This window comes from Dendrobates tinctorius, unplaced genomic scaffold (assembly GCF_039654945.1).
Source record: "Dendrobates tinctorius isolate UK_male_01 unplaced genomic scaffold, ASM3965494v1 ptg000046l, whole genome shotgun sequence".
NCBI lineage: Eukaryota > Metazoa > Chordata > Amphibia > Anura > Dendrobatidae > Dendrobates > Dendrobates tinctorius.
In genome coordinates this window covers 65854617-65876441 of record NW_027361714.1, presented here as the reverse complement: position 1 = coordinate 65876441, position 21825 = coordinate 65854617, and the positions used below count along the sequence as shown (strand labels likewise).

At 43.4% G+C, this 21825-nt stretch overlaps 1 protein-coding gene across 5 annotated transcripts in view; it reads left to right on the top strand.

Moving 5' to 3' along the window:
- The first annotated feature begins 452 nt into the window (after positions 1–452).
- DSE (dermatan sulfate epimerase) overlaps positions 453–21825 on the top strand; it is a 63688-nt gene continuing 42315 nt past the window's right edge. Inside the window, exons 1-2 of one of the 5 annotated variants that reach the window (XM_073575972.1) lie at positions 453–599; positions 17170–17638. In XM_073575972.1, coding sequence (XP_073432073.1) covers positions 17223–17638 — 416 coding nt within the window. In that variant the 5' untranslated portion in view covers positions 453–599; positions 17170–17222. Of the gene's footprint in view, positions 600–8913; positions 9124–9233; positions 9345–17169; positions 17639–21825 lie in introns of those variants that run through there. The other 4 variants (XM_073575973.1, XM_073575974.1, XM_073575975.1 and 1 more) reach the window with 4 other exon arrangements.

The following is a 21825-nucleotide window of genomic DNA, read 5'->3' as shown; positions in this document are numbered from 1 at the left end:
ACCGCGTCATATCACTGGTCGGGATCGCTGGTATATCGCTAAGTGTGACAGTACCTTTAGTCACAGACAGTACTTTAATGCCATTCGCGTACTGTGTGTGCACAGGAGCACAAGAATTTTCCTATTGTAGTATAACCATTATAAGGCGACCTTCACACTTTCAATATTTTACCTCAGTGTCTGTAAGCCAAAACCAGGAGTGGGTGATAAATCCAGAAGTGGTGACGGGCTTCTATTATACTTTCCTCTGATTGTTCCTCTCCTGGTTTTGGCTTACAGATACTGAGATGAACTACTGAACAAACACGGTATGGTACTTAACCTGTGAATGTGGCCTTAGAGGTGATATCACCTAGCCAGCAGTCTGATCTGAACACAAATGAAAGATAATCATGATGATTAAATTAGAATCCTTTGTATGCATATTGCAGGGAAAATGCACTTTGATCATAAGATGAGATTTAGCCTCACAAGGTTGGAGTGGCAGTGTATAGGCGGAGCGACAAAAGGGGTATAAAAGATGGAACTATGGCAAACAAGGTAGGAAGTACAAACCTTCAGGAACCAGTCCCTGGGGGAGAGAGAAGCACCTTCAGTCAGTAAGTAATCCTGTAGGAAAACATCTCTTGTGAAGGGAGTCATGAAGAGGCCCCTACCAAGGAGATATAAGTGCCACACTAAGGTGGCAAAATCAGGAGGCTCCAAAGATGTCATTGAGAAAATAACTGCAGAGAGATACCTGGATGTGTAGAAAGGTTCTTTATTTGTAACTATGACCATCCCCTAAAATTGACTTAGGTGTACTTTTCTTGTGCTATTTTCTTATTGTTTGACAGTGTTGTTAATAGTACTTTTGGATGTTGTTGGGTGTTATTGTTCATGTTAATAGTATTTCTTACATAATGATCAGAATAAGAGTATGAGGTTAGTGCGTGGAATTTATTGCAGCTGTATAAGGTAACTTTGATGAAAGAGACCATTTCATGCTGTTTTTTTGCTGCATCTTACAATACCACCAAAAGCTATGAGATTTCAGGAATCTCATGCAGTTTTTTTTTTTTCCTGACTGAATTGGTAAAATGCTGCGATTTTGAAAACTGCATGTCACGTCTTTGAGTGTTTTTTTTTTTTTTCACCCACAGAAAGCAATGAGTTAGTGCAGAAACCTATGTTCACGCGTAGTGTCTGCAGCATTTTTCTGCAGGCAGAAAAGAAGCTGCTTACTTTTGTTTTGCTGTGTATTTTCTGCGCTTTTATTGTATTTTGCATGCTGATAACGTTTAGTGCCCCAAAAAAGCATGCTGCAACTGCCATAAGGATCTTTCACCAAAAAAAGGCAGCATAACCTGATATGTGGTGTTTGGTTTTTTTTTTTGCACTTATTGTTTTCTATGGATGAAAAAAGGCAGCAGTTTTCTACCTCTGAGGGGGGGGGGGGGGAAATATGGGTGCATGACCTTTCTGAAATCTTATAGCTTTTGCTGGTTCTGTAAAACGTAGTTTAAATTTTACTTAAAAAATGCAGTAAAAAACATGAGTGAACAACTTAAAACGCAGCAAAAGAGCCCCAGAGTGAATGTCTTTTCCAAGCAGCTTCTTTCCTGCCAAGAGAGTGGGTTTTGCCTGCAGAAAAAATGCAACGTATAATCTCAGCGACTTCACTAATCTAGATGCTACATGCAGCACTCCGTGCACGCTAGGGATGGTGGCTAGTCAGTATACGTGTGTGCAGTAGTCTGTACACTCCCTGTTGACAGAACATCCAATATTCACACCCAGGGGTGAGGCATGTTGTGCCCAGTGGAAGGCGATAATTGCCCCCTCATGCCACGTATATGCTTACACTGTCATACCCACGTCTATTTACCTTAGCGTTGGATACTGTTACATCATATTACAGGCAATTCCCTCCGATAGTGTGGAGATGGGGTAGCTAAGTTTATGTAAACACAGTTCACTGAGGAAGTAAAAAAAACTTCAACTAAAAACTTCTTAAGGAAACGCTACTTTTTTTTTGAGATTCTTGGGGAGCTTACCTCTCTCAACATGGTATTAAAGGGTTTTTTTTTTTTTTTTTATAAAAAGCCTATCAGGGATTATTGTGCTAGGGTTTTATATGGCAGTGCACAGTAAAACGCCAATGCAAGTCTATGGGGGCGAGAAACATATGGACCAGATGTGTGACTTGCGAGAAATACGCACCGGTGTCCTTTATTATTTTAATTACTTTGTGTAATTATTTCATTAAAATTTTTAATGTCTTTTTTAACCCTTTACTACTGGATTAATAATGGATAGGTGTCTTATTGAGACATCCTTTATTAACACGGCTTAATGTCACCTTTCAATAACAAGGTGACCTTAACCCCTTATTAACCCATGAGCCACCGCTAAAGGCAATGGGAGGAGAGGCTAAGTGCCAGACAAGGCGCATCTTATAGATGCGCCTTTTCTGGGGTGGCTGGGGGCAGATGTTTGTAGCCAGGGGGGCCATTAACAATGGTCACTCTCTAGGCTATTAATATCTGCCATCACTCACTGGCTTTCCCTCTGGCGGAGAAAATATCGTGGGAGCCCACGCAATTTTTTTTTTTTCAACGAATTTACCCATTAATTTAACACCTACATGTCCCAAATTTTACACACATACACTAATCTAATGATTAGTCAAAGACATATAAAATAAACTAAATGAAATTGTTTACTGTATGTAAACCATGTGTCATTTCATATCTGGTTCTGTAATGATTTTACAGAAGCCAGCAATTAATTTAGCGGCTATTATACGATCTAAAACTCTATGAAATAAGATGTATAAATTTCCTTCGTTTGTTTTAACCTGTCATTGGGATCCATTATGTCCATTTTGCAAGCCGGCGAGAAAATCTCGTCACACAGATGCTTAGATGTGAGAAAATGGCATCCTCGCATTACAATCGGATGTTCATGGAAAATGTGTGCGATTCTGGTCTGTGGAAAATAGACCGTAGTTTTATGTGTTGTGTGACTCCGGCCTTAGAGTCTTTCTTTTTATAACTTTGAAAAAGACCTGGTGGCATAAAAAAAATAGTATGTTATTTCTCTGAAGTATTTTCTGATGCAAATTGTCTCTTCAGAGAGGAAGAGAACTAGAAATCCAGTGCCCCTATAGGAAGTAGCAATCATAAAAGTCGATGTCGACCCTTTAACGAGGAAAAGTCACAGTGTAATTACAGTAGAGTGGAGCCAAACTTGGCTTTTTTTCTTTTTTTTTTTTGAATTTAATTAATTTGTCTAAAATACCTGAAAAAGTCACACTGGTGTAAAAATCCAAAAAATAACTGAAGTGGCAATATGCATTTTGTGGTTTAGAGAGAGAGGACTTGAACTCTATAGCGCTATCTGTTGGTAGTAGCGATCATACAAGTCACAATCAACCGTTTAACGAGCCTTGCAATATGATTTGGGATAAAAGCCAAATCAGAATCTCAATTTTCAGACATGGTGTTTCAGGCTATTGAGATTCTGATTTGGCTTTTATCCTAAGTCATATTACAAGACTCGTTAAAGGGTTGATTGACTTGTAGGATCGCTACTACCAACAGGTGGTGCTATAGAGTTCAAGTCCTCTTTCTCTGAAGAGGCAATTTGCATATTAAAATTCCCAGAGGAGCATTGCACGGCGAATAATTTTTTTTACTTCACACCAAATTTATGAACCATGTGCCCCATTATGAATTTGGCCAAAGAAAAAAAAAAATGTGCCTCTTCCTGTAGGAAACTACTTTTATGTTCTTTTGTTCCTGAGCCAAAAAGTCACAAATTTCTCTAAAATGCTGGAGTATCTGAAAATACCCTAGGGTGTACTAGACGCTTGGACACCGGCGTCTAAAATACTGTGTGCACATACCTCAAAGCTGTTTTGAAGAGTTTTTTTTTTTTTTTTTTTTTTTTTTTTTTAAATTTTATTTTAGTTTTATTCCTGAAGTGTTCTTTGTAGCTTTAGGGTATGTGCACACCGTGTCACTTGTTGCAGCTGCTGAGTTTTTTTTCAGTCAAAGCTCCTGTAGGGAAACATGGGCAACTTTAGCTCCAAACTGTTGAGTTAACATAGGGCATCCGCTAGAATAAGCCTGTTACTTTGTTTAACCGCTTCAGGGTTCAGATTAAAAAACTGCTTAAGATCCCTTGAGATAAAGAATTACCGCGAAACGTGCGTCAGGGGTGCCTTGGCCATTCAAGTACAGTATCTTCCCAGCAGCAGCCTTTAACCCTTTTCTCACCTTCTCTTTTGATTTACCTTGTATTGTTTGTAGGCAGTTTTTGAGCTCCTATGACAGCATTATGCCCTTTTTCTAACCTGTTTGCTTACTGCTTTACGCTTTAAATTCAGTATTTACATCATTAGAGATTGAGAATTTATTCTACTGTATGTGTTGCATGCCATTATCTTTGTAGGCAACTTCAATATGGACCTATTTTCCATACATTTTTACTTGCACTTAGTATGAAACACATTTTTTTGAATAGTGTATATATATTTTTGCCGCTCTATGATCTACTGGCTCCTGCGGGCTTTATATGTAAAACTTTTTGGCTATAGTCCTTTTTTACATTTATTTAGGTATCATTTTCATTAAAAAAGCTTTATATATGGACTATTAGAATGGTATTTATGCATATACTTTCTTATGAATTCCGATGTACCTGGTCTATAAGCCTTTGTCTTTTTTGCATTAACTTCTCCTATATGTATTGCATTGCACTTCAAAGCTTCTTAATTGACTGTTAATAAAACTTGATCGTTTTTATGGCGTAAAGTTTCCATTTTCTCTTTTTGTATGATTTATGAACTGATTGGAAATGCTGTTTCTATTGGGCAGCATATAATATTTAATTAAATGTGTGTGTGTGTGTGTGTAAAATTTGGGACATGTAGGTGTTAAATTAGAAAAACAAAGGGGGAAAAAAAGGGGGGGGGACTTGCAGTGTGTGTATGTGTGTATATATATATATTAATTAGTGGCACATACATTCTTTCAGCGCTCTACTCTCCCCTGAAGAAGCCACACAGCCTGTGGCGATACGCGTGGGGCTTTGCTCCCTTACCCCACCAGCTGCTTCCAGCACTTCTTTTGGCACTATACATCTTTATGCTGAATACCGTTTGGTCCCTGTGCACCTACAGAGTGAATAAGCTTTTTACCTTTCTTCTTGGGTCAGGTAGTTAACACTTGTTTGGGCCTTTTTTGCCCTGTTATCTTTTTGGCTCACATGGTGCTGTGAATAGCAGCTTTCTGCATCTTGCATATACAGACCTTCTGGTCTATGTATGACCATATTATCTTATATTTATTGTTTGTGATATCTAATATGTTGAGGTGGCTTGATTGACACTTACCCAATGTCATTATTGTTATGTGGGATTTTTCTGATGTGGGAGTATCATTATCTCATGATTTGACATGATTGCAGCTCTTTGCATTTTTTAATCTGCTTTTAATGTTTTTGCTGTTTTGTGTATGTGTTAGGCATTTATGTATAAATAAAAATTACCTTTTTATACATTGTGGAGTTCCCATATGTAGATATATTGCTTTCCCTTTGTTCTTTGTATGACGTATCTTTGAATATATCTTTGGTGAACCCATTTCTCGCTAATCTGGCTGTGCCCTCCGTCCAAACATTATTTTGGTCTGATTTTGCTGGCGCTGCGCCCAGAGCACAAAAAATGCAACACAGCGCGTTTTTGGGCGCAGCGCCAGCAAAATCAGACCAGCGTATCCAACGCTAAATATAGGATACGCTGATCGCATGCAGCCTCATGCGATCAGAGGAGGAACTGACCGGAGGGGGCATGGCCAGGGGCGGAGCTAAGCGGCGGCGCTGCGCCCACGAACGCTAGTGTAAAACTAGCCTAACAGCTGAAGCAGTTGCCGTTTTCAACCTGGACGGTGCCAAGATGCGACCATCCAGGCAGAGAACCACTGATGCATGAGCTGCTGTGAGCGCAGTATCAGTGACCAGCAGTCACTTAATCACCATGGGGAAAAAAAAATAGAGGTTACTGCCGGTCAGGGAGGCTGCATTCCCAGCCGGGCTGAACTGCGGTGACCTCAGCACCATGGGAAAAAAAAAAATCACTGACTTCAGCTCGGTGAGTTCCCCACAGTTCACCTAAGCGATGGACTTGATGTCACCAGGTAATACAAAGGTGACATCAACATGACAAATAGAAACCCCACTTGCCACAACTGCAGGGAAAGTGGAAAGAGCCAGGCAAAGCACCAGAATTCGCACATCTAATAGATATGCCTTTTCTGGGCGGCTGCAGGCTGCTATTTTTAGGCTGTGGGGGGGGGGTGAATATCCATGGCCCCTTACCAGCCTGAGAATACCAGACCCCAGCTGTCATCTTTAGTAAAGGCCCCTTTACATTTAGCGATGCACCAGCGATATGACCCGGTCAGGATCGCTGGTGCATCGCTAAATGATCGCTAGTGAGCTTCCATACAGGAAGATCTCACAGCGGATGATACTTGCCTTTCAGACACGGCGATCCTGACGTCCTCCCGTCCGCCTCCACACGTCGCTCGTTGGCGCCAGCAGGAAGCGCCCGATGAGAAAAGGAGTTGCACGATCAGCAATGGACAGTGGGGGAGCCGGTCAGCGGTAAGTATCACACATAGCGATATCGCTGCTGCGTCACCAAATTGGTGATGCTTTAGCGATATTGCTATGTGTAAAACCCCCTTAAGGCTGGTTGAAGTGGGAAGGGGGGGACCCAATGCCTTTTTAGCTTTTTTTTTTTTTTTTTTTTTTTTTTTTTTTTTTTTACTAATTTAAAATTAAAAAAGTGAAGACCCCCTCTATTATTGATAACCAACCGTGTTAAAGCTTAGGGTTGCAGCCCCCAGCTATCAGTTTTCCCTGGCTGGTTATAGAAAATACAGAGGAATCCAAGTCAGATTATTTATAGCACAAGTGGCGGGTGATGAATACTCCCATCAGCTGCTGCCTGTGGTCACTATTAGCGGCATCAGGTGTAGGCTGATGGGAGTAATAGTCCTATCAGCCGCCTGCTCTCATTGTTATCACTTGAATATAACTCTCATCATTCTCCCCGCTAGCTGGCAAAGCAGGGGAGAATTAGTGGTCTTCAGTAGAGATAAGCAAATCTATTCAGGTCTCTCCTTATTAGGAAAGTGCTATAGCTTGCCGAATAAGCTGCAGATGGAATCCAGCTACCTGGATCGCTCCTGCTGTCTGATGACGCAGCTTCATGTGTCGCGGTTTCACCGTCAGAACACATGCATGGAGAGCCTGTCTGTTGGGCTCCGGGGAACAGAGCTTACTGTATTGCTGCTTCTCAAGATGAGATTTTGCGGTTAGACTTGACACAAGAATGATCATGTGCACAGCGGTATTGTTTTGCCTTGCCTTTATATCCATTTTTTTAGGGAGCTTTTTCAGGCAGACTCAAAGCAAAACCCTCCTGAAAAAGATGCCAAGTGCACATTGCCAAAAAATTGTTTGCCATACGCAAAAATCAATTGGACAATAAAATGGCTTAAAAGGGGTACAAAGATGGCAATAATTACATGGTGGCAGTTTAGGAGCTCAGTGCAAGCTGTAAGGTGGCTCACTGAGGTTCTGAAGCATTTTGTGCTTTATAGCCTTATTGGAGAAGGCTCTGAAAGGAATCCTCCTCAGAGATGAGACATTGGTTTTTCCTTCAGAAAGGTTTTTAAATCCTCATTGGGGGGAAATTTAAAGTCCAAAACCCCCCTGTAAGAACAGCAGAATGGACTTTCCATTTATATGAATAGGAAGAGTAGTCAAAGATTATTATTTAAGGCCCCATTCACACCTTCAGTATCTGGTCAGTGTGGTTTTACCTCAGTGTGTTTTCTGTTACCCAAAACCAGGAGTGGGTAATCCAGAAGTGGTGATGTGTTTCTAGTACACTCTTCCTCTGTTCCACTCCTGATTTTTGGCTTGGATACTGACCAAATACCGAACGTGTGAACATGGGCTGAGAACTTTGAAGCAGATTAGCTTCAAAATCCTTCTGAAAGCTGTGTGAACCAGGCTTCAGGCTGGAGTCGGAGATGCAACTCTTGGTTCTCTGTTTTTGTTTTTTTTTTTTTCGTATCCTCTCTTGGCTTAGAGGGGGGAAAAAAACCAAACAAACTGTAGATCTCTCAGTCCTCCACTGTCGGCTCCAAACGCCACAAACTGCTCGTGTGACTCCGGTCTATCTGTATGTGACCAACAGTCACACACTTTGGTGGCCATTTTAATGGCTTTTTATGTCCAGGATGCTTATTGACTCTTTTCTTCATACAGGAAAGATGTATATCTTTGTACTGTGTTAGCCAGTAAGAAGAATATTCAGAATTGAGAGTCCTCAGTGGTTGATACCTTTTAATGGCTAACTGAAAAGATGGTAACACATTGCAAGCTTTCCACACTACTCAGGTCTCTTCATCAGGCTAGACTAATACAAAATCTGAAGTCACATATTTCTGTGCTGTATTGTGCATAAATATGTGACTCTTCAGATTTTGTACTAGTCTAGCCTGATGAAGAGACCTGAGTAGTCTGGAAAGCTTGCAATGTGTTACCATCTTTTCAGTTAGCCATTAAAAGGTATCAACTACTGAGGACTCTCAATTCTGAATAGTTGTCTTCCCAGTAATTGGTGAGCAGTGAAGAGCCCATCCTTATGAAGAAGAAGAAACTGCCGGATAAGTGGCCATGTCCTGTCACCCGGTTACCTCATCCCACCGTCTCCCTGCCTAGACCGGTGATGACGTTGCCCCGCACATAACAGCTAATAGACTCCCATTTTTTTTCCCTCCCAGACCCTCTGTCTCGCCCGTTAGGGTTAAATTCTTGCTCGGGGTGGGGCTTCATTGCCAGCACGGCTCAAGCAGACAGCAGAGACATGCCTTATTGTCTGCGCTGTCCTCCATAGGGACGCCGGGAGTTGTAGTTCTGCGCCCGCTAGAAGTTGTAGAGCCCTCCTAGTTGGCACGTCGGGATCCTCCGGAGCAGCCTCGGCTCCCTGTGCTGGCGAAGCCTCCCGGGGATGGGCACAGTGTCGGGGCTAGCGGATCCCTCTGGTGGCTCAGGACCCGGGTGAGTGCGGCCGATGGCTGGGGTTGCGCTGTATTTGCAGTCTTTCCTATGTCATGACATGGGGAGAGTTCGGAGTAACTTTTCTCCCCCTCCTCCCCTTTCATCGTAGTGATGGATGCAGCGGAGTTTGCCACAGTCTATTTCCTGCATCCTAGCTGCAGTCCTCTGGTCACCATGTAGCAGAGCTGAGCCGGTCCCGCCGCACATCTGTGTAATCCCTGGTAAGCCACAAATCACAGCTGGCTGCATGTCATCTGATGGGGAAGCTGTGCCGGGTGGTGATGGCTGCTCACAGCCAGAGCGGAGCTCCATCCAGGTCTGACCAGGCACCAGCCCACAGAGGCACATTAGTTGTGCGGGCTTTTATTTTATTTTTCTTTCCTTGACTGGCTCCTGAGTGGAAGTCAGTGGTTTATAGCCTGTTACTACTACTACTGCAATCCCAATTATACAAGCCCTAATTGTTAATTAAAAGCGAACTTGTGCGACTTCTATTAGTTCAGGCAGTTATGCCTGGATCAATGCCGAATGTTAAAGGGATTGTCTGGGACTTTAAAAATGATAGCCGAAGTCATCAATTCTGATGTGACTGCCACTGCTTCAGTGCCAGTAGTGGTTGCCCATCACGGTGCAGCACTGTATGGCCGCCACCTATCTAAATCGGTAGGACACGGATGTGTTGTACACGACTGCGGCCACTATTCCGTTGAAGGAGCTTTGCAACTGGGCATTTCTGGTTGCCGACAGAAACAACTGATCCGAGAGGGTGCCCGGTGTCACACCCCCAGCAATCAGATGTGTATAAAAAAAAAAAAGCAGGTTTTTGCTATGAAACTTGAGGACTGCATGAGGTAGGGGTTAAAACACTGAATTCAACAATGTGTCATCTGGCTGTTTGCTAATAGTGAAGGTTTTATCATCGGGTGACTATCTTTCTGTAAGCATGTAGTCCAACTCGACCACCTCGTGTGATGTATATGGACTTCAGAGAGCATGGTGGGGTCAGGGTTAGCTTTTCAGCTTTGCTGCATTGCTAAATCTGAAAAAAGAAACACTGAGTGGCTGCACTCCGTAAACTAAGTGATACGTCGTTGGATTTGGGGTCTCTTTGCCTACATCATGCTGAACTTGGATGAGGTAACAAAAATCTGCTGGCAGATTCCCATTAAGGGGAAGAGACGGCACAGCTGAGTTTAGCACTGTCACATTACAAAGCCTGCTATACTGCCTGTCTGAAGATGAGTCTGTTGTGCTCAACTTGTACTCACTGCAGTGAAATCAGAGACTCTTATCATTGTCTCACACAGGGGCAGTCAGTTCTAGGCAACCCCTGTGTGAGATGTAGGAGCCTGCTATCGCTCCAGAGCAAGTTACAAGTTGCTTGAGCACCAAGGATAGAAGTATAATTACTGCTACTCCGTAATTAGTGGCATTGATAGAATATGACACGGCTAAATTCAGCTGTGCTGCTCTTTCCTACACTGACTACAAGATCGTATATATGTAAGTGAGGTCACTGACTAGTTGAGGGGGCGTTGGTGTCCCCAGACTAGTCGACCCACTCAGCATGTTATCACACCCCTGTGGGCGTGATAATACAACTTGCAAGCATCGACGACACTGCATGTGTCATACTTGCCTCACGCATGTACAGTCATATGTTAGTTTGGGCACCCCTATTAATGCTAACCTTTTTTCTTTATAACAACTTTGGTTTTTGCAACAGCTATTTCAGTTTCGTATATCTAATAACTGATGGACTCAGTTATATTTCTGGATTCAAATGAGGTTTATTGTACTAACAGAAAATGTGCAATCTGCATTTAAACAAAATTTGACTGGTGCAAAAGTATGGGCACCCTTCTCATTTTCTTGATTTGAACACTCCTAACTACTTTTTACTGACTTCCTGAAGCACTAAATTGGTTTAGTAACCTCATTGAGCTTTGAACTTCATAGCCAGGTGTATCAAATCATGAGAAAAGGTATTTAAGGTGGCCACTTGCAAGTAGTTCTCCTATTTGATTCTCCTATGAAGAGTGGCATCATGGGCTCCTCAAAACAACTCTCAAATGATCTGAAAACAAAGATTATTCAACATAGCTTTTCAGGGGAAGGATACAAAAAGTTGTCTCAGAGATTTAACCTGTCAGTTTCCACTGTGAGGAACATAGAAAGGAAATGGAAGAACACAGGTACAGTTCTTGTTACGCCCAGAAGTGGCAGGCCAAGAAAAATATCAGGAAGGCAGAGAAGAAGAATGGTGAGAACAGTTAAGGACAATCCACAGACCACCTCCAAAGACCTGCAGCATCATCTTGCTGCAGATGGTGTCACTGTGCATCGGTCAACAATACAGCGCACTTTGCACAAGGAGAAGCTGTATGGGAGAGTGATGCGAAAGAAGCCGTTTCTGCAAGCACGCCACAAACAGTCGCCTGAGGTAAGCAAAAGCACATTTGGACAAGCCAGTTACATTTTGGAAGAAGGTCCTGTGGACTGATGAAACAAAGATTGAGTTGTTTGGTCATACAAAAAGGCGTTATGCATGGAGGCTAAACACAGCATTCCAAGAAACACTTGCTACCCACAGTATAATTTGGTGGCGGTTCCATCATGGTTTGGGGCTGTGTGGCCAATGCCGGCACCGGGAATCTTGTTAAAGTTGAGGATCGCATGGATTCAACTCAGTATAAGCAGATTCTTGACAATAATGTGCAAGAATCAGTGACGAAGTTGAAGTTACGCAGGGGATGGATATTTCAGCAAGACAATGATCCAAAACATCGCTCCAAATCTACTCAGGCATTCATGCAGAGGAACAATTACAATGTCCTGGAATGGCCATCCCAGTCCCCAGACCTGAATATCATTGAACAGCTGTGGGATGATTTGAAGTGGGCTGTCCATGCTTGGCGACCATCAAACTTAACTGAACTGGAATTGTTTTGTAAACAGGAATGGTCACAAATACCTTCATCCAGGAACTCATTAATAGCTACAGGAAGCAACTAGAGGCTGTTATTTTTGCAAAAGGAGGATCTACGAAATATTAATGTCACTTTTATGTTGAGGTGCCCATACTTTTGCATCGGTCAAATTTTGTTTAAATGCAGATTGCACATTTTCTGTACAATAAACCTCATTTGAATCCAGAAATATAACTGAGTCCATCAGTTAGTAGATATATGAAACTGAAATAGCTGTTGCAAAAACCAAAATTGTTATAAAGAAAAAAGGTTAGCATTAATAGGGGTGCCCAAACTTTTACATATGACTGTACGTGGCTTCTTTCCACCTCATCGTTGATCCTCTGAAGCCGAGAGTATGTGTTCCAACTTCAGAGAGGCTCACTGCGCATGATCGGAACTGTGACCACTTCAATATGAGAAATTTGGTGAAATGTCCCCTTTAATAATAATTTCCAGTGTTGTACAGAAACGGCTCTTCTATATGCAGACTAGGCTTCCCGCTGCACCCCTGGTATGGTCAGGGTGCCCTGACTTTTCTATTCCTCAGACTCCCTCTGTGCTGTTTGTCTGGATCGAGTGCTGTCTGAGAACCTTGGGCATGCGCTCATTATTTCATTACTGGAGCTATAGTTTTCCCTTTTACATTTGCATCATTATTTTTTTTGATGAATGAAAATCATGTTGCTGTGCCAGATCTATTGTAAAGTAATCACTTGCTGCACCCATTAACCTAAACTGGGGGGGTCCCATCATTTTAATGGAAGCCACGGACACGCCAAAGTCGGACACAATTGGCTCTTAGTTCACATAAGTAAAATGTCAACTTGCTGTCTGCTGATCAAAGCGTTTGCAATTATTGGCTCCATTGCATGTGTACTAAGAGCTGGTGCTCAGCTCTATATGGGAGAACGTTAAGTCCAGATTCCGGACTCACAGGCATTCTGTGCGCTGTCGTCCGTCTGCAGGGTGCATCATTGCTTATAGACTCGTTGTGCCACGATCTGGCATCACTTACACACTGCTCACATATAAGATGTCTACTGCCACAGATGTGCTGCAGGTATGAAAAAGGACTTGCATTATTATTATTCCTTGGGGCTATGCGTTTACTCTTCTACTCAGAATCCAAAGAAATATGTAGCATGCTGCTCATTTGGATGGTACAGCCAAAAATGCTGGCAAAAAATTACGAGGAGGAGGATGTGTTTTTTTTTTTTTTTTTTTTTTTTTCCCCAATTCTCTTCTATCTACTACCTAATCTGTGTGGGATTTTAACTAGCAGGTTGCGTTTTGCTGTAGACTTCCATAACCGGTATAACCCTTTGTGTGCATTTTCCACTCTATTGACATCTCACTGGCAGAGTTGAGCTACATAAGATGTTGTGATTTCTTAATGATCTTGACCATACTAGATAAGCAAAGCCCACTAGGGGTACAAGAATCCAATCATTTGAAGTAGGGGTAAGCAGGATCAGATTTCTTAAATAAAATATAACTTAATATTCAAGATTAAAATATGGGTAGCCAATACCTTGCAATGGCATGTACAGATGTTAAAGTGAATCAGTGCTCAAAATGGTTGGATCTTACTGTTAGTGTGACCTAGCCCTGTAGAAATGTCCTTGTACAATCTCCCCCTAAGGCCGCTTTCACACTTCCATTTTTGCTTGTCAGTTAAAATCCGCCAAAATGGCGGAAAGCGGACCCGTTTGTAACTGATGTGAACGGATGCCACCGGACCGTTTTTTTCGAATTGAATCCAGAATTTTAAAGGGGAGAGAGATATTCCCGGCTGACTTCCTTTCTCCGGGCATGCGCACTGTAAAATGCGGATCCTACAGCCAAAAAAGTTGCAAGGTCCGTCCAGGCATGCCGTCGGACGCTAACATTTTGGCCGATCCGCAAAAAACCGGATCCAACGGATGGCCATCCGTCAGGATCTGCTGGTAATGCAACTCAATGGGGAAAACGGATCCACCAAAAAAATGGCGGATCCGTTTTTTTCATAAACTGGCTGATTTTGACTGGTCAAAAACGGAAATGTGAAAGGGGCCTAAGCATTTGATCCGTGTGCTGCACAGCATTCTGCCACATAAAGAGGCTCTCGTACTATTACAGCACCCCGGAATGGTCCTTTTCGAAACTTAGAAGGACTCCTATTACCCAGGACCCTTCCTAATCTGTTCCTTTTTATACTCCTTCATCACAAGTCCCCCATTACAGGACGATGAAACGAGTAGGGAGTGTTTTTACACAGACCATTTTTAGAGGGACAGGTCAGACTTGGCGGCTGTCCTTGTCAGGATGAGAGATTGCATTGGGTGCCACAGGGAATATAATTTTACCTGACTTCATTTCCCATTTCTCCCTCCTGCATGAGTTTTTTTTGCCGAACTGTAAACTTCTAAGGCTATGTGCACACGTATGCAGAAAATTTCTGCATAAAAACAGGACTCCTTCCCAGAAAACGCGTGTTTTTTTTTTTTTGTTAAATATTTTTTATTTCCCCACCCCCCGCGCGTCCCCAGACACACAGAAAATAGCCAGAAATGTGGAATTTACTGCAAAATTAACGAGCATGCTGCGTTTTTTTTTTTTTTTTTTTTTTTGCGGTAAAAAGAAAAGCATCAATATGCACAAAGTGCAAAATGCATTTTAATGAATGGGACGCTTCTTTTGAGCGGATTTTTTGGTAAATCCGCAGGAAAAACGCGAAAAAAACCCGCTGTGTGTGATCACAGCCTAATGGTAAGATCCAACCATCTTTAAATCGAGCACTGGTTCACTTTCATGTTTGTACGTCATTGTGTGGGATTGGCAATCCATATTTTAATCTTGTCCATAGACCACTCGGTCTCATCTGTTGCTTTTACAAGCATCAAAGACCCATGTAGAGTTTAAGTATTGTGATGGTCTATGAAGCCATAACTGGGTCATAAACATAAAATATCAGAAAAGACTATTGATACATGTAAAAACTGTATAATTATAATGAACCAGCAATACTGATAATCTGTGCACTGGCAGTCTACCAACCAGCACTATATTGCTAGTGTCATACGATTCTTAAACGGAACATCCGTATGCAATGTGTTGTTTTTTTTTTTGTTTTTTTTTTTGTTTTTTTTTTTGTTGTTTTTTTTTTAACATGAGCTTTTTGCATACAGCAGTTCTCTGGTCTTTACACATTTTAAAACGAAGTATTCTTCAAACACATACTGTATATCTACCTATTCTATATGAATTCACCATATGTAATCCACGTCTCCTATCCTGTCGGCTCCGGCAGTAATTATACAGAAGCCGCCAAATGAATTACCGGCTATACATCTCTCTGCCATATAAAAGCTCTATATATTCCGACCAAGAAAGTAGATCCATAAAAACTTAAAATACAAGTTAATTAAGCAAATTTAAATGTTTTTTTCCTTGGAGAGTGACCTACCGGCCTTGGCGTGCTAATGTAAGGGGACTTATTCGCCATGCTCCTGGTGTAATGACCAGGCCAAACGTTCCCTGCTATCCACCCCCACATGATGTCCACAGCCAAAGGAATTATGACACACCGGTCTCAGGGAAAACAGTTGCTTTTACGTCAGCAGGAGCGGGAATTATAACTTGGAACAAACAAGGAACAGTCTCTCATGAGTAGTCCACGGCAATTGCAGCTCACACTTAGCTGCTGAGATGTGATTGGGGTCTGGAGCTTTAAGAGCACAGGACAGTGTCTTTTGGTAGTTTACAGAAGGAGGTAGACGCAGCAGTTAGAGGTTACAGACCTGTACTCGGGGGTTATCTCCACAGTGTCACGGCACGTGCACAAATACTTATAGGTGAATGTAGACACTGTGGTGAATCCTGTCAGAAAGACTTTAGAATGATTTGTGTACAGGTTAGAGGGAACTCGGGCTTTTAGGACTGCAGGAGATCTTGAGGTAAAAACCTCCTCCACATGTGTTCTGCTCTCCTTGAATGCATCTCTCAGACTCTAGAACATTCTAGACTTGCCTGGAAAACAGCTCCTCCTATTGACCATGTGACTAGGAGCTGGCCAATAGGAGACTGAATTCACATCTCAGATCCTTACAAAACAATAATTCAGTCATTGTACACTTTCACCATTAGATGGCGACAGAACACAGCAAACAAAAAATGCATTGCATCTAAAATGGAGGTAACTAGAAATGGAGAATCACAGCTCACAAATAATGTAGAGGGCCAGTTAGAGAGTGAGCAGTAGTGTACTGAAGCTACTCACAGTTCAGTATTACTTAAAGGGACGGGCACAAGGTATTGCGGGTGCTCAAGTGATTTGTTCAAGTCCCTGCAACCGCATGTTTCGTGGCTGTTAGACAGGCTCAAAACATGGCCGCGGGGACGCCACCGCATCATTTGAACACCTGCGATACTGTGTGTGTACCCGAGCACCCTTGCAAACATGAGTAAAAATCACTTGCGCGAATAGTAGATACGAAATCTGGAGGTCGTGTGTGTAAATGAATGCAAAGCTAATCAACGGGCTTTTTTCTTGTGTGTTATATCCATTAAGTGTTACTTTGCGTTTTTGTGTCTGGGTTAAAACAGGCCTAAAATCCCTTGAGGAAAGCGAGGGAATTCTTTACATTCTTTAGAGGGGAAAGGTTATAGCTGAGGGAATAGCAGCCGGCTCCATATAAAATGAATGTACATGTGTAGAAGGAAAAATGTATTGATGGTGTCACTTTATTTTCCTAAGACACAGAAGTGTGAATTAAATTTCATTTTTGTGTAGTATAATTAATTTTTCGGTCCACAGATATAAATACTGACAACTCAAACGCAGAAGTCCTCTGCTCAGTTTCCTAGACTGTTCTGTTCCACATTCTCATGATATAGTGGGCTTTGCTCGGTAATAGTTTTTAGGTTATTGACAGAATGGTGATCTAGCAAAGCCTGAAATAAGGCCACGGAAAGGGGGGGGGGGGGAATAAGATAATTGATAGTATTCGCCTGCTCTTCAATAGCTTTACGCACCAAATAGTAGTCTTCTTTGTATATAAAGACAATTTTCATTTTATTTTTCTCTTCCCATTAGGCTGTATCAAAGATGGTCTGGCATAACATCTGGTCTGGAGATTTAATGCTACAATGAGGACACACACACGGGGAGCCCCCAGTGTGTTTTTAATATATTTGATTTGTTGTGCCATTGTACATGGCTCGGAGGACAGTACAAATGCTCAAATCCCATTCCTTAATGCCAAATATGATGGGTATCCCATGCTGTACTTCTCTAAGGGAGAGGTGGAGAAGCTGCGTGCCCAAGCTACAGGCACCCATCAACACATTGCATCACGCATTAACAAGGCCGTTCACACTATGCTCACCAACCCTTTGGAATACCTCCCACCTTGGGACCCTAAGGACTTCTCTGCCAGATGGAATGAAATTTATGGCAACAATTTGGGGGCACTTGCGATGTTCTGCGTCTTGAATCCTGACAACACTGAAGCACTCGGCATGGCAAGAGAGTACATGGAAAGAATGGCAGCACAGCCTAGTTGGTAGATCTATTTACTTAAAATATTTCATTTTGATGCATGCATTTAATTATCCAATAAGTGTCCCTGAAAACTTTCATGTAGAAATATATAATTTTATGGGTTTTTGTTTTTTTTTTCCCTCCTTCTCGATCCTTCTATTAGTAAAGCTGCCGTGTCTCCCTACAATTCATACTTCTGGCCCTGCTATCGTCTGAACAGGACTACATTGGGTTGGATGTATGAGGGGGGGGGTTGACTCCTGACAAACTAGTATTTGTAGATTAATGTACATACAAATTTATAAAAGTAGGGATAACATCATGTAAAATATATGATGTTAGTCAGGCATAGCTAGGGGTTCAGTTCAGGGGTTAAAACTTGCTGTATGTGGGCCCCTGACCATGTAGCCTGATTACATCTATGGTGGAGCACTTTAATTGTAGGTATCGGGGAACCTCAGTCGCTTGCTCTCTACACCCAAACATAGATATTACTGCCAATTGGTGACCATATAGTGGTAGATACCAGTCCTGCAGAACATGTAAGGTTACCGACAGTTCCTTACAGCAGTCCTTCACTTTCCACAGCTTTTCAATTTGACCCAGATTGACCTAACCGTTTCTTCCAGTCATAACTTGTCTTTGTTGTAATCTCTATAGACACATTTCACTTCCCACTTCCTGCACTGGCCTCCTCTTTCCAACCTGCATAAACTCCTCAATCTCCTGGTACCCTAAGGCTACGTTCACAAGCTCAGTTTTTTACCTCGGTATGTGTAAGCCAAAACCAGGAGTGGGTGATAAATCCAGAAGTGGTGACGGGTTTCTATTATACTTTCCTCTGATTGTTCCTCTCCTGGTTTTGGCTTAAATATACTGAACATGGCTTAAAAGCTCATACTCCTCTGCGAGGGAAAACGGACGAATGCAATCCAACAAAAAAAATTTGATTTTACTCTGACCAGTGTTATGCTATGAGTCACAGCTCATCTGAGATCCTCTTATCTTGGATGAGAATCGTCATTGGGTGCAAGAGAAAAATCGAACGGCACTCAGACCATGTGAGTGCCATGCAACTTTAAGGGTATGTGCACACGTAAGCATTTTTTTTTCACGACTTTACCAAAACAAACCCTTAAAAGAAGCATCCCATTCATTTTAATGAATTCTGCGCTTTTTGTGCATATTGATGCGTTTTTTTCAGCAACAAAAAACGCATCACGGTAAACGCAGCATGCTCATTAATTTCTTGGAAAAATCCGCATTTCTAGCTTTTTTTTCTATTAGACTGGGGATGCTCCGGAAAACGCATAAACGCGCGTATTTTGCGCAAAAACGCACGTTTTCTGGGAAGGAGTCCGGTTTTCAGGCAGGAATTTTCTGCATAAGTGTGCACATAGCCTTACACCGATTCCATTTGAAAAGCCGCCAATTCATCTACTGCATACAGTAAAATCGCAGCGTGACCCGAAATAGATTACATCTACTCTGTGTATATATTGTAGTGCAGTGGTATCCACACTGAGCAGTGATGAGGTAGTGAACCAGGATGGTTCCAAAATTATTATTATTTTTTTTTTTTTTTTTTTCTCAATTCAAACACAGCACACCATATCCTCCAGATTGCAGCCGGGAACCATATTCTCCATATTGCAGTCAATAAACACACAAGTCCACCTCCGAGACCGGTTGCCGTGGGTGCCAGGATTTTCAGCTTCGCTTGCCTGTGTTTCCTCATTACAGGTGGAGCTCTGCAGAGCCTTCTGCTCTACACACTTGCAAAACCAAACTGACCCTGACACACCTAAACCCTTTACTACAGGGCTTTTAACTGGAATCTGTGGCCATGAGCCACATGGAAAACCTGGGCCGGGAGTGAAACAGACTGCACCACTATCATCCTGTAGTCTGTTTGAAAACAAAAGCGCAGAGCAGGTTTTCTCTAAATCTGCCTTGGACAACCAGCATGTCCAAGACCTATACTTCCTTTTATTTTGCATTGCAACCACAGCTACGCCTGTGACTGCAATGCAGTCCCATGGCCTCAATATGACTCCATGCGCATCCTGGGGGGAACACACAACGACTTCTACATGTGACACCAGTCACTGCCTCACAATATCTAAAGATGTCAGTCACATATACAACTAGAAGGGTATGTGCATATGATACAGATTTTGTTGCAGGATAAAAGTACTTTCTTTATCGCTTCATTGGGGGGACACAGATTACCATGGGTGTATGCTGCTGCTAGGAGGCTGACACTATGCAAAACAAGAGAATTAGCTCCTCCCCGGCAGTATACACCAACCGACAGGCACCAAGTACCTCAGTTTGTGCTTAGTGGCTGTAGGAAGTTGACCGGGATCTTCCCAGATCCGCACTCAACGATTTTTCTTCTTTAGGTTTTAGTGGTGTGTGTGTTAATCTTTTCCATTTATTTTTTCAGATACAGCATCAGGTAACAGGATGTGAGTTCATCCTGCTTTTCCATGTCAGGCGGCTGAGCGAGCAATGTGGTATTGCCCACATCGCAACTCTCAGAGCCGCAGGCAGGACCTTTCCCCTATCACGCTCGGATGCTATGGGCTGTTGACGGGTGGCCGGTCCTAGCCGATTCCCCTCCTCACCCCTCTCCCGGGACAGGGCTGAGAGGAAGACGGCGGTCACCAGTGGTGACGTTTCCCCTGCCAGCAAGAGTTTGGCGCACCGTCTTTTGCACCATGCGGACATGGTGCGGGTACAGAGGATCTTCTCTCCCAGCAGCCTGCTCTCTATCCGTGGGCCCCTGCGGTCATCCTCATCAGGGACGTCGGGTAAGCTGTCTGAATGTCCCCTCCAGCCCCGCTCTCAAAATGGACCCAAGCGACCTTTCAGCCCCGCAGCCTTCACAGGCAATACAGCACCCCTGTTTGAAACTCCCGTTCTGAAATCGCTCCACATTGAAGTTATCAGGGTGGGCGCCCCTCATTGCCGGTTTGAAATTCCCGCCCCCTTTTTCCCTGGGCGCAAAGTCAGGCGCGCGCCTCTCCTGCTTATCTCCGGTGGGGTCCAGCGGTGGTTGCTGCGGGTAGCAGCCTACCCGGTCTCATAGTCTAGCGGGCTCCGCGTGCGCCGTCGCACGTTAGTCTCTGAGGGAGACACTTTGACTTTCAGTTTGAGAGCTTCTTCCTCCCTCTCTGCGCGCGCTTTCTTCGCGTTTCTTAGCCCATCACAGTGCTGCTTTCACTTCAGCGCTGTCAGTCTCTACCTTAACCGCGCCCCCCCTTGGTTGTCATCCAATCGTGCGGCTCTCCCGGCTCAGCGCTGTTATAGTCTGATGCTACAATTAGCTCCCCACGGCAGTTCCCTATCAGGTTAGCGCTACTGCCGCATACATATGCTCAACCCTGCAAGGGCTCTCTGTTCTAGACCCACTACTATTCACTACGCCTGCGCGCGCTGTAAAAAGAAGTGGGCATCAGGTCAGTCGTCTCCTTTCTGCCCGTCCTGCAGCCCTTCCACCATGTCTGCCCCTCGGAGCACTCAAAGATCCGAACCAAGAGCACTCCACCCCCTGAGTGGGCCGTTGCAATGTCCCAGTCGGTCTCTGACTTGACTAAGGTGTCTCAGTCATTGGTCCAGGTCTTAGAACGGTTACCTCGGCTATCTACAGCCACCTGTGCGCCGACCGCCCCTCACAGTGAGTTGCCTGCACCTGACCACGACCTTCAGACAGGCCGGGTAGGGGTTCTAGGAAGCGGGCTCTGTCTGGCTCTTCTTCCAGCTCGCAAGGTCCTTCCACTTCACCCAGGCTACGCTCTTCATCTCCCTCATCAGCAGATAACCCTAGGTCAGACGATTCCCAATCTGGATCTGACTCAGAGGCGGACAACATAGCTAGAACACGGGACATGGTAGGTAGTCTCATGTCGGCTATCTTCCAAACCCTCAAAATTAAAGGAGGATAAGGCACCCCCTCTCAGGAATGCTCTGTGTATTTTAAGCGAGCGAGGCCTCCCTCTCAAACCTTTCGTAATCACAAGGAGTTCGACACTTCCTTAGCCAATCACTGGGAACACCCTGAGAAGCGGTTTTCAGGCTGCAAGTACTTAGATGTGCTATATCCCTTCGATGCGGATCTAGTCACAAAATGGACCAAAGCTCCCGAGGTAGATCCTCCTGTTTTCCGTCTTCCTCTAAGACGGTTCTATCCCTTCCGGACGGAGT